Below are 12,635 nucleotides of genomic sequence, written 5' to 3'. Positions count from 1 at the left end.
TATATTCTCTTCTCCTCTTTTTTCTTTTATTGTCTTCTCTATTTTGCTTACTCTTCTTTTCTTCCCTTTTGTTCTTTTCTCCCCTCTTCTCTTCTCTGGTGTTCTGTGTGTTACTTTATTAGTCTCTGGTTTACTCTACTGTACTCTCTTGTTCTGGATTCTGGTAGGTGTGAGTAGTTTTTGGTTTTCTTTATTTCTGCTGGTTATAAATAAATTCAGCGCTCAGAGCTGCAGAGAGAAATTCCCTGGAACTTTGGGAAGCGGAGCTTCCTCCTGAACCTCACGTCTCTCATTATTCCCTCTGTCCTGACTCTGTCTTTAGTTTCAACTCTATTAAAAGTTTCCTCAGGAAGTGGCGGCGAGTCAAAACCAGTTTTTCTTTCTTTTCCCTCTTTTACATTTTTACCGTTTATTTTTTTTTCTTTCCATTGTTGTGCAGTCAGCTGATCTGTCTCGAGGCTTAACGCTGAGTGTCTCTTCACAGCTTCACTCACTTCCTGCCAATTCTTTTTTCCATTAAAGCACATTCTACCTGTCAGAAACCTCAAAATTTCTAATTGTTCTAAAATTATTTTAATTAAAAAGTGATAATATTTTACACTAAGGCTACAATAATAAACAGTGTTTATAACAGAATAAGATGCAGAGTTCCTGCAGAAACCTTAGAAACCATCTAAAACAACCATAGAAACTACATAACCTTTAAAAATACTTTACCAAGCACCAATTTATTTATTTTTTTATATACCGTTTCTGTCCTGGCTGGGTGTTGCTAGGTGAGGTGAGGTATCACTGTTTTATATATTATGGTGTTGCTAGGTGGTTTTGAAGTGGTTGCTTGGAGGCTGCTATGGTGTAGTTAGGTGGTGGCTAAGGTTCCTGAAGAAACTACATGCTGTATTTCTTTATTTTATTAAAAATGCAGTTTTGCTCAGAACATTTCACATAAAAGAAGGTGCCCCTGAACATGAACAGAGAATGATGTAATTTGGGAATACCCCAGAACCTCATCTGCATATGAAGATTACCCAGAGAAACCCCCCAGTGTAACTCCTGCATTATGAACTCTCTGCTCAGCACTGGTGTACAGCAGTTATGTAAAGCTGGACAGTGAGACTGGAGGCTTTGAAAGCAGCTCAGTTCTGATCGATATAGAGACGACCTCTAAATCTATAAAAAATCAAGGCTACAGAACGCCGTTCTCGTTCCGCGAGACGTGAGGAACACTGTCTCAGTCTGATGAAAAAAGCAAACACTGTCAACATCTGTCTCCCACACCTTCCCGTCGCCTTACCGCCGACACTCTGACCAGCCTTTCACTCGCCCGTCTCCTGCACTCCGGTATGACAAGGCCGAGCAGAAAGGCCAGCAGACAGTAATTGCATATCAATTGCTCATCCTCAGCCGTCTGCCCTTAAGGGCACTGCCAGTGACCTACTTCTGTCCGCACTTAAGAATATTACTCCCTATTATTGTGTGTATAATTGAATAAAGCCATGTATTTCATTATATCATACTGTACCAATTAGACTTCTGTACTGCTAGAACGTTAATTGGTTCTTATAGAAACTAATTAGTTAGTAGGAGGTCAGCCTAAACAAGCCTAAATACAATCCTTTAGATTTTTTTTAATCTCTTACTGAATGAAACTTCTAAAGTCATCCTCAAATCAACCCTTCCTCTCAAACCCTTAATTACTATACGCTGATTCTGATATATCATATCATATCATACAGCATTTAGGCCTCAGTTTACTGTCTATCAGATTGTCTGCTGGAATATTTCTTATTTCTCTTTTTTATATAATCACAAATTAGCCTTACAGAAATCTTTAATAAGCTAAAAGACTCCTCTCTGTGTCTACCCTTCTGTGGTTGGTTACCAATTATGCATTATTAATATAAAGTCACTGTACCTCATATAAGACTGCTGTTATGTTCAGCTACACTGATGTAGTCATAGTAGTGATACAGTCTCTCCTGATACAGTGCTGATTAGGAGTGTATAGGTACGTGTATTCTTTACGAACCGTTACGATTCAGTTTCTTGTCTTCTTACTCGCGCTGTCTGTCTCTCTCTCACTCGCTCTCTTTCTTGCTTTATAACTCTCACTGTCTGTCTCTCTCACTCGCTCTCTTTCTTGCTTTCTCACTCGCGCTGTTTGTCTCTCTCACTCGCTCTCTTTCTTGATCGCTCGCTTTCTCACTTGTGCTGTCTGTCTCTTTCTCGCTTTCTCTCTTGCTTTCTCACTTGCGCTGTCTGTCTCTCTCTCGCTCGCTCTCTCTCGCAATCACGACGTGTCTCTCTCTCTCTCATTCGTGCCATCTGTCTCTCTCTGTCTCTCTCTTTCTCTCTCACTAGAGATGTCTGTCTCTCTCTCGCTCGCTCTCTCTCTCACTCGTGTCGTCTGTTTCTCTCTCTCTCTCTCTCTCACTCACGCCGCCTGTCTCTCTCTTTCACTCACTCTGTCTCTCTCTCTCTCTCTCTCTCTCTCTCTGAGATATTATAATACAGTAAAACTGATCTAGTCTGTCAGACCTAAACGACACTACATTATTATTACTGTCCCCTCACAATAATACTGGGAAATTCCTACATATTTTTTTTAAGTGATTAACACCACTAGTATAATTTAATTTTGACAATCTAATGCTGATATTTCTTAAAAAGAACTTAAACACTGAAATGCATCCAGTAATATGTTTAGGAAAAAATAATAGTAGTTTAATCAGTTAAAGTAATGCTGTTGTTTTTGTTCTTAATAAAGCACCACAATCAGGCTTATCGTTCCAACAAGATCCAAAAGATGGAGCCTCAGATGATGACAGTAGTAGAGAACTAAACATGGTTATAATGAAGATTCATTGTTTTTATGAAGTTAATAAACGTGCGGCTGTACAGAATGCCTAGCCTCTTTATTTTTTCCACCAACCTTACTGAAAACTTACCAAACCGTGGGGTTTATACAGAGGTATGAACTGAAATGTGAATTTTCTGTACCGTTACACTCCTAATACTGATAGTATTGGTAAGGGGCTGCTGGACTGTGTCTGGTAAGAAGAGAGCCTTTTGGATAAATGTCCGTTAGTGTCCGTAAAAGTATAAATCCAGATGGTAACATAGACACGAGCTCACCCTGAAACACTGGCTTAGTGATGTGAAGCGTGGGATGACAGCACCAGTGTTTCCGTTATATGATGGAATATCTGTCTCTAATGACAATATTTTCTAGAAAATACAGTACACTACATACAGCACCAGTCAAAAGTTTTAGAACACCTGGCAGTGCTGCTTGGCCCAGCCAAGCCTCATTTTCTTATGTTGCCATTTTAGCAATATCTGGTGTGTGTTTGTGTGTGTTGTAGATAAAAGGACCGGAGAAGACTCTGGAGGAGAGACGCTCCAGCCTGGACGCTGAGATCGATTCTCTGACCAGCATCCTGGCCGATCTGGAGAGCAGCTCCCCATACAAACCCCGAACACCTCAGGTAAGACCCTCTGCATTACAGCAGATCACCAGCACCAGCATATTAAAACTACTGTACAGGATCTGTCATAAGCACCATCCTACACCATCCTGTTCCATCTTACACCATCCTATTCAATCCTACACCATCTTACACCATCCTATTCAACCCTACACCATCTTACACCATCCTATTCAATCCTACACCATCTTACACTATCCTATTCCATCTTACACCATCCTATTCGATCCTACACCATCTTACACTATCCTATTCCATCTTACACCACCTATTCAATCCTACACCATCTTACACCATCCTATTCAATCTTAAACCATCCTATTCCATCCTACACCATCTTACACCATCCTATTCAACCCTACACCATCTTACACCATCCTATTCGATCCTACACCATCTTACACTATCCTATTCCATCTTACACCATCCTATTCAATCCTACACCATCTTACACTATCCTATTCCATCTTACACCATCCTATACAATCCTACACCATCTTACACCATCCTATTCAATCCTACACCATCTTACACCATCCTATTCCATCTTACACCATCCTATTCAGTCCTTCACCATCTTACACTATCCTATTCCATCTTACACCATCCTATACAATCCTACACCATCTTACACCATCCTTTTCAATCCTACACCATCTTATACCATCCTATTCCATCTTACACCATCCTATTCAATCCTTCACCATCTTACACCACCCTATTCCATCATATTTCATCCTAGACCATCCTATTCTACCCTACACCATCCTATTCCATCCTACACCATCCTAGACCATCCTATTCTATCCTACACCATCATACACAATCCTATTTCATCCTACACCATCATATTCCATCCTACACTATCCTATTCCGTTTTATTCCATCCAGTTCCATCCTACACCATTCTATTACATCCTACACCGTTCTGTTAAATCCTGGTCCATCATATGTTATCCTAGACCATCCTGTACTATCTCATTCCATTCTACACCATCTTACACCATCTTGTTCTATCCTACACCATACTGTTCCATCCTACACCATGTGAAAACATTCTGTTACATCCTATTCCATCATATTCCATTCTGCACCATCCAATTCTATCCTATGCCGTCCTACATCATTCTATTCCATCCCACACCATGCTAACCATCCTGTTCCATCTTACACCATCTTGTTCCATTCTGCACCATACTGTTCCATCCTACACCATCTTAGTCTATCCTACACCATCCTATTGCATCCCACACCATGCTAACCATCCTATTCCATCCTACACCATCCTATTCTACCCTACACCATCCTAGACCATCCTATTACATCATATTTGATCCTACACCATCCTATTCCATCCTAGACCATCCTATTCCACCCTACACCATTCTATTCCATCATACACCATGCTACACTATTAGCCAGACAACTCATTAACAATATATTAAGATATTCATATAGAGATATAAAGCAGCTCATATTTTCATAAGTATACCAGTCATTTCTCATTTTTGGAAAGTGTTATGAGTCTAAAATTATGATGACCCACATCATTAATAGATGTTAAATGATGTTAAGAGCAGACTGCTGAAGTTGAAGCCTAGGGCACTTTGCTAAATAGTTTCACATAATGAATGTAGGCCAGTGCATTCAGATTCAATGCCACTGCATCTGGAACAACTGGCAACCAGCTACCACCTGTTAGACGAGCCTGGCGAGAGCATGGAGCTTTCTCTGAACGGAGGTACACCCATGCTTCTTTTTCTTTTCTTTTTTCGGAAGCATCCATCCTGCTCTTATTTGTGTCTCTCCAGGTCTTTTTAATTAGCTGCTCTCTCGAGGCCTCAGAAATATAAATCAGGAATGGCTGCTGATCAGTAATGAGTGTTAGTGTGCAGACACTCAGCCCTCAATAGACTGGAATTTGATAAAAGGAACATAGTGTGTCATATCCCGCGTTCTAAATACAGACATAAACTCTGATTCAATGATTCTCTGATTCATGTTTAAAACTGATGTTAAACACTCAATATATCTACCTATAAGATTGCATTAGCTGTGCCTGTTATCCTTACCTATATAATTCATTAAAGTAATTTAGTTAAGGTGAAAAAATGGAACTGGAAGTCTATGTATACACTCATTGACAAAAAAAAAGTAAACTAATAAAACTCAGCATGCATTTCTTATTCAGACAGATATGTAAACATCAGTGGTGATTGCTCTAAGACTGCAAGGGAAGCTCAGCTTCCCCTAAAATGTAAAAAAATAAGTGATATAAATATATACTGTTGTGTGTACATGTCACTGATTAAATATGCGCTACACCGCGCTGAACTTAGTTCAGAATCAGCTTCTTATCACTTCCTCTCACTCACTCGCAGCTTCACAGCGCTGCTTTAAACAGTTCACAGACTTCAATAGTGGAGCAAAGCGTGCGGTGAAACGAGACGAGTCATTGGATAAATGCTGGGCTTTGTCCCGCCCATCGGACGCACAGCGTCTCTGGGGGTCTATGGAGCAGTGGACTGGCCTCGGCCGGCCCGGACGCTCAGCTTCTGCATGATGATTGGATGATCTGTCTGAGGCGGAGTCCCTTTTTGATTGACAGCGAAATGTGCGAATCAGCAATCGTTTAGTGTAAAAATCCATTTGATAGTCTTCTTTACGAAGAAAAACTTAAACAGCAGTTGTCCTGCAGTTAAACAGCAGGACAGATCAACTGCTCAGATTAATTTGGTGTAAAAGGTGGGGAAAAGTAACAGGTATTTTCAGCTGTTCTGGTTTGATAAAGTGAGCTGGCTGACTGGAAGTGCTGTAACAAATAAAATGTACTGATGGTCATTCTTCTTGATGAAACTATCTCAGGACATAAATGAACAGGGGCCAGTAGTACGTATTGTGTTATTATTAAAAATAATTTAAATAATTTAAATTAATAAAGGGATTATTAAAGGAAATTAAAACTGTCCAAAAAGGAAATAAATTTACCTGCATTTTTTCCATGCTTTTCCTCCGAGAGTACATTTGGGTAGAGTACCTCTTGGTGAGATATCATAGATTCATAGATCACTGCCTCGCTGCTAGTTATTTTTCAATGATGCTCTTGAAGAATATTTTTTTCAGCAGCTGTCGCCTTTGTTTGCAGTGGTGTCTGTTGTGATCCAGAGATCTGAATTGCTACATATTGGAACTCTTTAAATGCAGTTTTATATTCAGCATGCTTATCAAAGTATAAGCTTCTCCCTGCTGTGGCTTCAGACTCATTTGTTTGGTCCGCAGCCATGACAACGTAGCTCTGCTGTGCACTGGAGCTCATATCTGATTGGTCAGCCTGGTTTTAATGCATATTGATATATGCGTGATTTTTTTCAAAAAAGTCTGTGTGTTTTGTTTGTAAAAAAAAATGGATTTGGTGTGAAAAGCTCTTTACTATGTCTGCCCAGTCACTAGATTAATTTTCAATCGAGGGGGCAACGAGTGGTCCAGCGGTCTAAAGCACTGCCACTATGATTAGGAGATCACTGGTTTGAATCCCGGTCATGCAGCTTGCCATCAGCTGCCGGAGCCTTAAGAGAGCACATTTGGCCATGCTCTCTTTGGGTGGGTAGATGCCTCTTTTCCCCCATATCACTCCAAAGGGTGATGTCGAACAGCACTAGGCATCTGTGAGCTGATGTATCAGAACCAAGTCACTGCGCTTTCCTCTGAGTGCGCTGTGATGCTACTCAGATAGGGCAGAGTTGTAGTTGGGACAGTTGGCCCAGCTTAATTGGAAGAAAAGGTGGAAAAAATTATTTTAAAAAATTAATAAATAATGGGAGAAGCATGGATGCCAGCTTCAGGAACCTACGAGTGTAGAGTAGGATCTACATAATCACGTTAATCACACTTCTCAAAGAAAGGAACCTCAGGACATGAGTGAGCAGTGATACATCAGCATCAGCAGGAGTTTAGGAAGCACTCAGACCGTGCTAAACTGTGTAAATGTATTGAATAATGCAGCAGGACTCTCTGAGAGAATGTGTGTGAAGTGACAGAGTAAAGCTGTTCTTTTACAGTCTGAACATTCACTTTCCTGACAAACCAAAACACTGATCAGCGCCTAAACATATCTGAGCAGGGAACAAGGCGTCGACATCTGACCTCTGAACTCTCAACTTCTGCTGTAGCACACAATTATCATTCTCCAAAAATAAAAATCCAAATTTACATTAACCATACCTGATGCAAATCAGTTTAGAGACGCAGGCTTGAGACTAGAAGGTCACTGGTTCAGTGTCCTTGACTGGCATGACTGTGGTGCCCTTGAGCAAGGAACCAAACCCCCTAAATTTCTATGTGGGTGCTGATATGTGTGTTTTTATTTGCCAGAAGTGTGTTTATTCTTATGTTTGTGTTTGTATTGCTATATAGAGTTCACATCAGTTAACAAAACTTAATTTGTAGCATAACAATAAAATAACATGAAATAATATATAGTATATAATAATCTTTCAAAATTATAGGAGTTTCATTCATTTTTTTTGTTTGTTTTCAATGGTTTGGTTGAGATTACCTAAAAGTCTCCTAAATAACACTGTAAAATGAGACGTCCTTTATAAAGGGTTTATAAATGGTTTACAATTAGTTTATTAATGGTTACTAATTAGGTTGTAAATGCCTTAAAAAGCATTAATAATCAGTTATAACACATACTCAGAAAGGGCAACAATGACCTGTTGTTTGCCAAATAGTGAACCCACAGCCATCTATATTGTTGCCCTTTCTACGTATGTTATTAATAACTGCTTATTAATGATTTTAACGCATTTACAACCTAATTAGTAACTTTTAATAAACTAATTGTAAACCATTTATAAACCCTTTATAAAGGTAGTCTTATTTTAAAGCGGTACCGTCTCCTGTCACCACGGTCCAGCAGAGTATTGAAGGTGTTTTTTTTTTTTTGAAATGTATTTTTTTTAAGTCTGGAAATATAATTCGTAATTTCTCTTTGAGCCTCCACTAAAGGTTGTGCTTTACGCGTGCATTTCTGGACAAGCTGAGAGGTACAGAATTTTTACTGTATGTAAGAAAAGCATGTGGGCTAAGGTGGTAGAGTAATATTACAGGATGCAGCATTATTTTTTATTAGTTTAAATTAAATGTTAAGATTTTTTTTCCTCTTTGTGTAAAGTTGCAAATCATGTCCCTTACAGCTATGTAGAATTTTGCAAAAGGGAAGATAAAATTGGGTAAATGAAAAAAAAAAAAAGCTCCAAAAGATACCACCATTTCTCCGCTATTAAGTGCGCCTGAATGTAAGCCGCTACCTCTAATTTAAAAAAAGAAAAACAATTGTACATATACAGGCCATACCTGACTATAAGCCACAGTTGTCAACATTATATAACATGATATCTTTACGTAGATAGATTAACACAGAAAAGTGCTGAGACATGGCTGGTTTAAAAAATACAGTAGCCTACCAGGAAAAGTCAAGAAAATAAAGTCATAATATTACAAGAATAAAGTTGTAACATTAAAACGGAAAGGTAGTCCAGATTTTATAGTTCATTTATTTGTGAGTATTTTATCCTCTTCAGTAGCACCTCAGTAACAATAGTAACAGAGAATTGTCTTTATGATCTATATCAAGCATTACAGAATCATATTTATAGTATTGTGATAATATCATATTGTGAAATACCCCCTGATTTACACCCCTTCACAGAACTGCACACTTCCAGCTCCCAGACGCCTCTGCTGCTGCCACAGGGCGAGCACTGGCACGAGTTTACGTATTCACTTTTAATCCACTTTGAGAAGCTCTTCTTCTCCTTCTTTGTTTTGCCCCCATCAACCCCCCCAACACAACACAACTTAACCCCCCCTGCCTCCCACCGTTCTCATTGGCTCCATCCCCGCCGCCGCTCAGCATCAGTGCGGGAGGATGGGAACGGAGCCGGCAGTGTTGGGAAAACACAGCAAATCTGATGGTTTAGCAGAGGAGAGGACATCAATATTTTATCCGGAATACTGTAGGCCGGCCACTCCCAGAGTTCAGATCAAAGGGAGCGGCCCCTAAAAGCTTTTTAAACTTCAAATTTACAGTTATTTATTAAAGCCTCTCGGCAAAAACGGGAGGAATTACATACGGCCTGGTTAAAAGGTCAGCTGCAGGATTGAGGTCAGGGGGCTCGTGATCCATATAGGCAACTTGTGTAATTCAGCTACAGCCAGACACTGCTTTATAGGACAGGAAATGATGTGGACTGCGGGTTTAAAAAAGCATCTTTATGATCTTTATTTCTGACTCTGCAGCAGTGAGACATTTTTTTTATTTTGATTACACCACTATATATTGAACTAAGAAATACAGTATTATTATGTAGAAGTTTAAACTGTGTGTAAAGTCACAATTTAATGTTATTTTAAATCTTTAGATCGGTGAAACACCAAAAAAAAAAAAAAAAACGTATTTCTACCTTTATCTTATGAAAGTTTATGCTTTGAAAGTGTCTCATTCCACTGGTCAAGTTTTAAGTAAGATCTTGGTAAGTTCTGCTCACAAGTGCATACTCCCGAGGACAGGGGGGCGCAGGACTTTAATTCTGTAATTGGAACAACTTCGTACTTGGTGCATTCTAGGATATCAGACTGTAATATGTCCGCAAAAGTCACCTTCAGTGCATCCTCGATAATGAGGGAGGAGCAAGAACTCATTCGGGTATTTGTAATAAACTTAGCTAACTGGAAACTTCTAAATTGAACAGTACTTTGGCTTTTTCCTCTTACTGTGAGAGAGTTTTTACTTAAAGCTTTGTAAAGCTGTTTTGTGATAACATTTGTTGTAAAAAACACAATATGAATACATTTAAATGTATGTATTTATTTAATTTTCTACATTGTATATTAATATCAAATACATGGAAATGGGACACAATAAAAAAGAGACATGTGGAATTCCGTAGTAAACAAAAACTGACATGGGGATACCTAACTGAGAGGTTGATTTGGGATGAGCTGGAGCTTCACAGCGTGAAGGAAAAGCAGCAACTGTTGTTCAGCACCTCCAGGAACTTCTTTATGACGCTGAGAAAACTATTCCAGCTGGACTTGAGAGGAATCTGGGGTAATAAACCATCATACAGTAAAAACACAGTGTATTGTGTTAAAAATACTGTCCCTGGACAAAAAAAGGACACTCCAGTCTAAAAGCCAGGTTTTTGTCTTGGTACACTGCTATGATGCAGCAATCAATTTTTTGAAAGATTAAAAATACAAGGGTTCTGAGACAATGAATCTGAGACAATGAATACAAAGACAATGAATCTGAAACACCTGTCATTTTATTGTGGGAGGTCTCATGGCTAAATTGGAGCAGCCTGGTGGCCAAACTTCATTAATTGCACATTGCACCAGTAAGAGCAGAGTGTGAAGGTTCAATTAGCAGGGTAAGTGCACAGTTTTCCTCATAATATTGCAATGCACACAACATTATGTATATCATACCAGAGTTCAAAAGAGGACAACTTGTTGCAGCACATCTTGCTGGCGGATCTGTGACCAAGACAGCAAGTCTTTGTGATGTATCAAGAGCCAACAGGATTTACTGTGAATGCTGTGAGAGGAAGCTGTCTGAAAGGGATGTTCGGGTGCTAACCTGGATTGTACTCTCCTGTTTCCACCAGAACTGTCTGATGGGACAATAAATTATTGTGGTCTAAAACCAGCTGTTTCAGTTTCTTTGTCCAACCCCTGTACATATGCTGCCTTTAAGACCACATCTTTTCCTGGGATGTTTATGCATTTTTTTCAATAAGACAATGCAAAACCACCTGCTGCACACATTACAAAGGCATGGCTGTGGAGAAAGCAGGTGCAGGCATGAAATAAGCTCTTCTGAAAGAGCTGGTAGAGCTAAGCGAGGCAGGGAGCAGAGGGAAGTTTGAGCTGAGTGGAGATAAAGTGCTCTGAACGGTGGCTCTAGCTTCGGGTCCACTCTGAGCTCTACAGGCCACTGAGCGCAGCTTTCCTTCAGCTCCTTTACACTGTACTCAAACAATCCCAGATTTAGGGGAAAACAGTAGCGGCTCATTGAAACGGCGCGTGGGAGGCAGAGTGAGAGAGAGAGAGAGAGAGAGAGAGAAAGAGAGAGAGATGAAGGCGCTGACAGTGGCGTTTTGACATCATCAACATAGAAACCTGAAAACATGTCAAACAACAAGACACCTCATGGAATCGCAAAGAAAAAACTGGCAACAAAGAAAACTATAATTATCATCATTTGCTAAGCCCCTGCTGACAGATCGCTGGAGGACAATCATCCCATAGAGAAAGTACTCTGGTACTTATACTCTAGTGCCCCCATGGTTTAAAAAGTGTTGCTAAAGTAACCCCTCTACAGTGGCAAAAAAGACACAAAGTGCCCTACTGGCTATACTTTTTTATGGGACAAAGAAAGCATTAAATGCCCACTAGGCTGCCCCGTCTCTAGATAAGGTTTCTTCTTAATGAGTTGGTGCCCTTCTTCCCTCCCATTAGTAAGGGGTGCAACTATGAAGTGCCTTAAAAGGCACCTTTACCCCTAAACCAAGGCCTTCCGGGTGCCCTTTCCAGTAAATTCAGAGTATGCAGTACTGAATACAGTCCCCCTACAGGTGAGACACCTGTACCCAGTTACGTACCTCTCTAATGAAGAGGTGCCCTCCTGTAGATTACATGTGATGTGGTGCCTTATAGGTGCCCTTGCAATGAGATAAACTGTCCCCATTCTTCCAACAGTGAGAGTCCACTGCTAGTTTCCCCACTTCCTGTCTGTTTCTCTGTGTTTTTTACAGACAATAAAAGTTCATGTAAACTTTTAGAAAGTAAAAAAAAAAAACAATCCAGTCCCCTTCATAAGTATTAGAATATACAGTGAGGTCAATCCCTTTATTTCTGCTGTAGACTGAAAACACTTGGGTTTGTCATTAAAAAATCAACATGCAACAAAAGATCAACGTTTCAAGGTATGTTCATCTGGATCTGATACACAGGTTCAGTAGATGGCACCTTCTGCCTGGGCCCACCCATTTTTTTGTGAGCAGAATATACCACCTTCTGTCTGAACTCACGCATTTTTTGTGAGGAAAAAGTATTCAAACTATTGGAAATAAAGTCTTG

General features: G+C 39.8%; 1 protein-coding gene across 3 annotated transcripts in view; it reads left to right on the top strand.

Moving 5' to 3' along the window:
• The window catches only part of lpp (LIM domain containing preferred translocation partner in lipoma), a 351,252-nt gene that overhangs the window by 159,535 nt on the left and 179,082 nt on the right, over positions 1-12,635 (top strand). For all 3 annotated transcript variants that reach the window (XM_022675482.2, XM_022675484.2, XM_022675483.2), the window contains one exon: positions 3,366-3,488. In XM_022675482.2, coding sequence (XP_022531203.2) covers positions 3,366-3,488 — 123 coding nt within the window. The remainder of the gene's footprint in view (positions 1-3,365; positions 3,489-12,635) is intronic.

The sequence above is a fragment of the Astyanax mexicanus genome, chromosome 5 (genome assembly GCF_023375975.1).
Source record: "Astyanax mexicanus isolate ESR-SI-001 chromosome 5, AstMex3_surface, whole genome shotgun sequence".
Lineage (NCBI taxonomy): Eukaryota > Metazoa > Chordata > Actinopteri > Characiformes > Acestrorhamphidae > Astyanax > Astyanax mexicanus.
The sequence above is the reverse complement of the archived record's forward strand: the minus strand, read 5'-3'. Positions and strand labels throughout refer to the sequence as shown.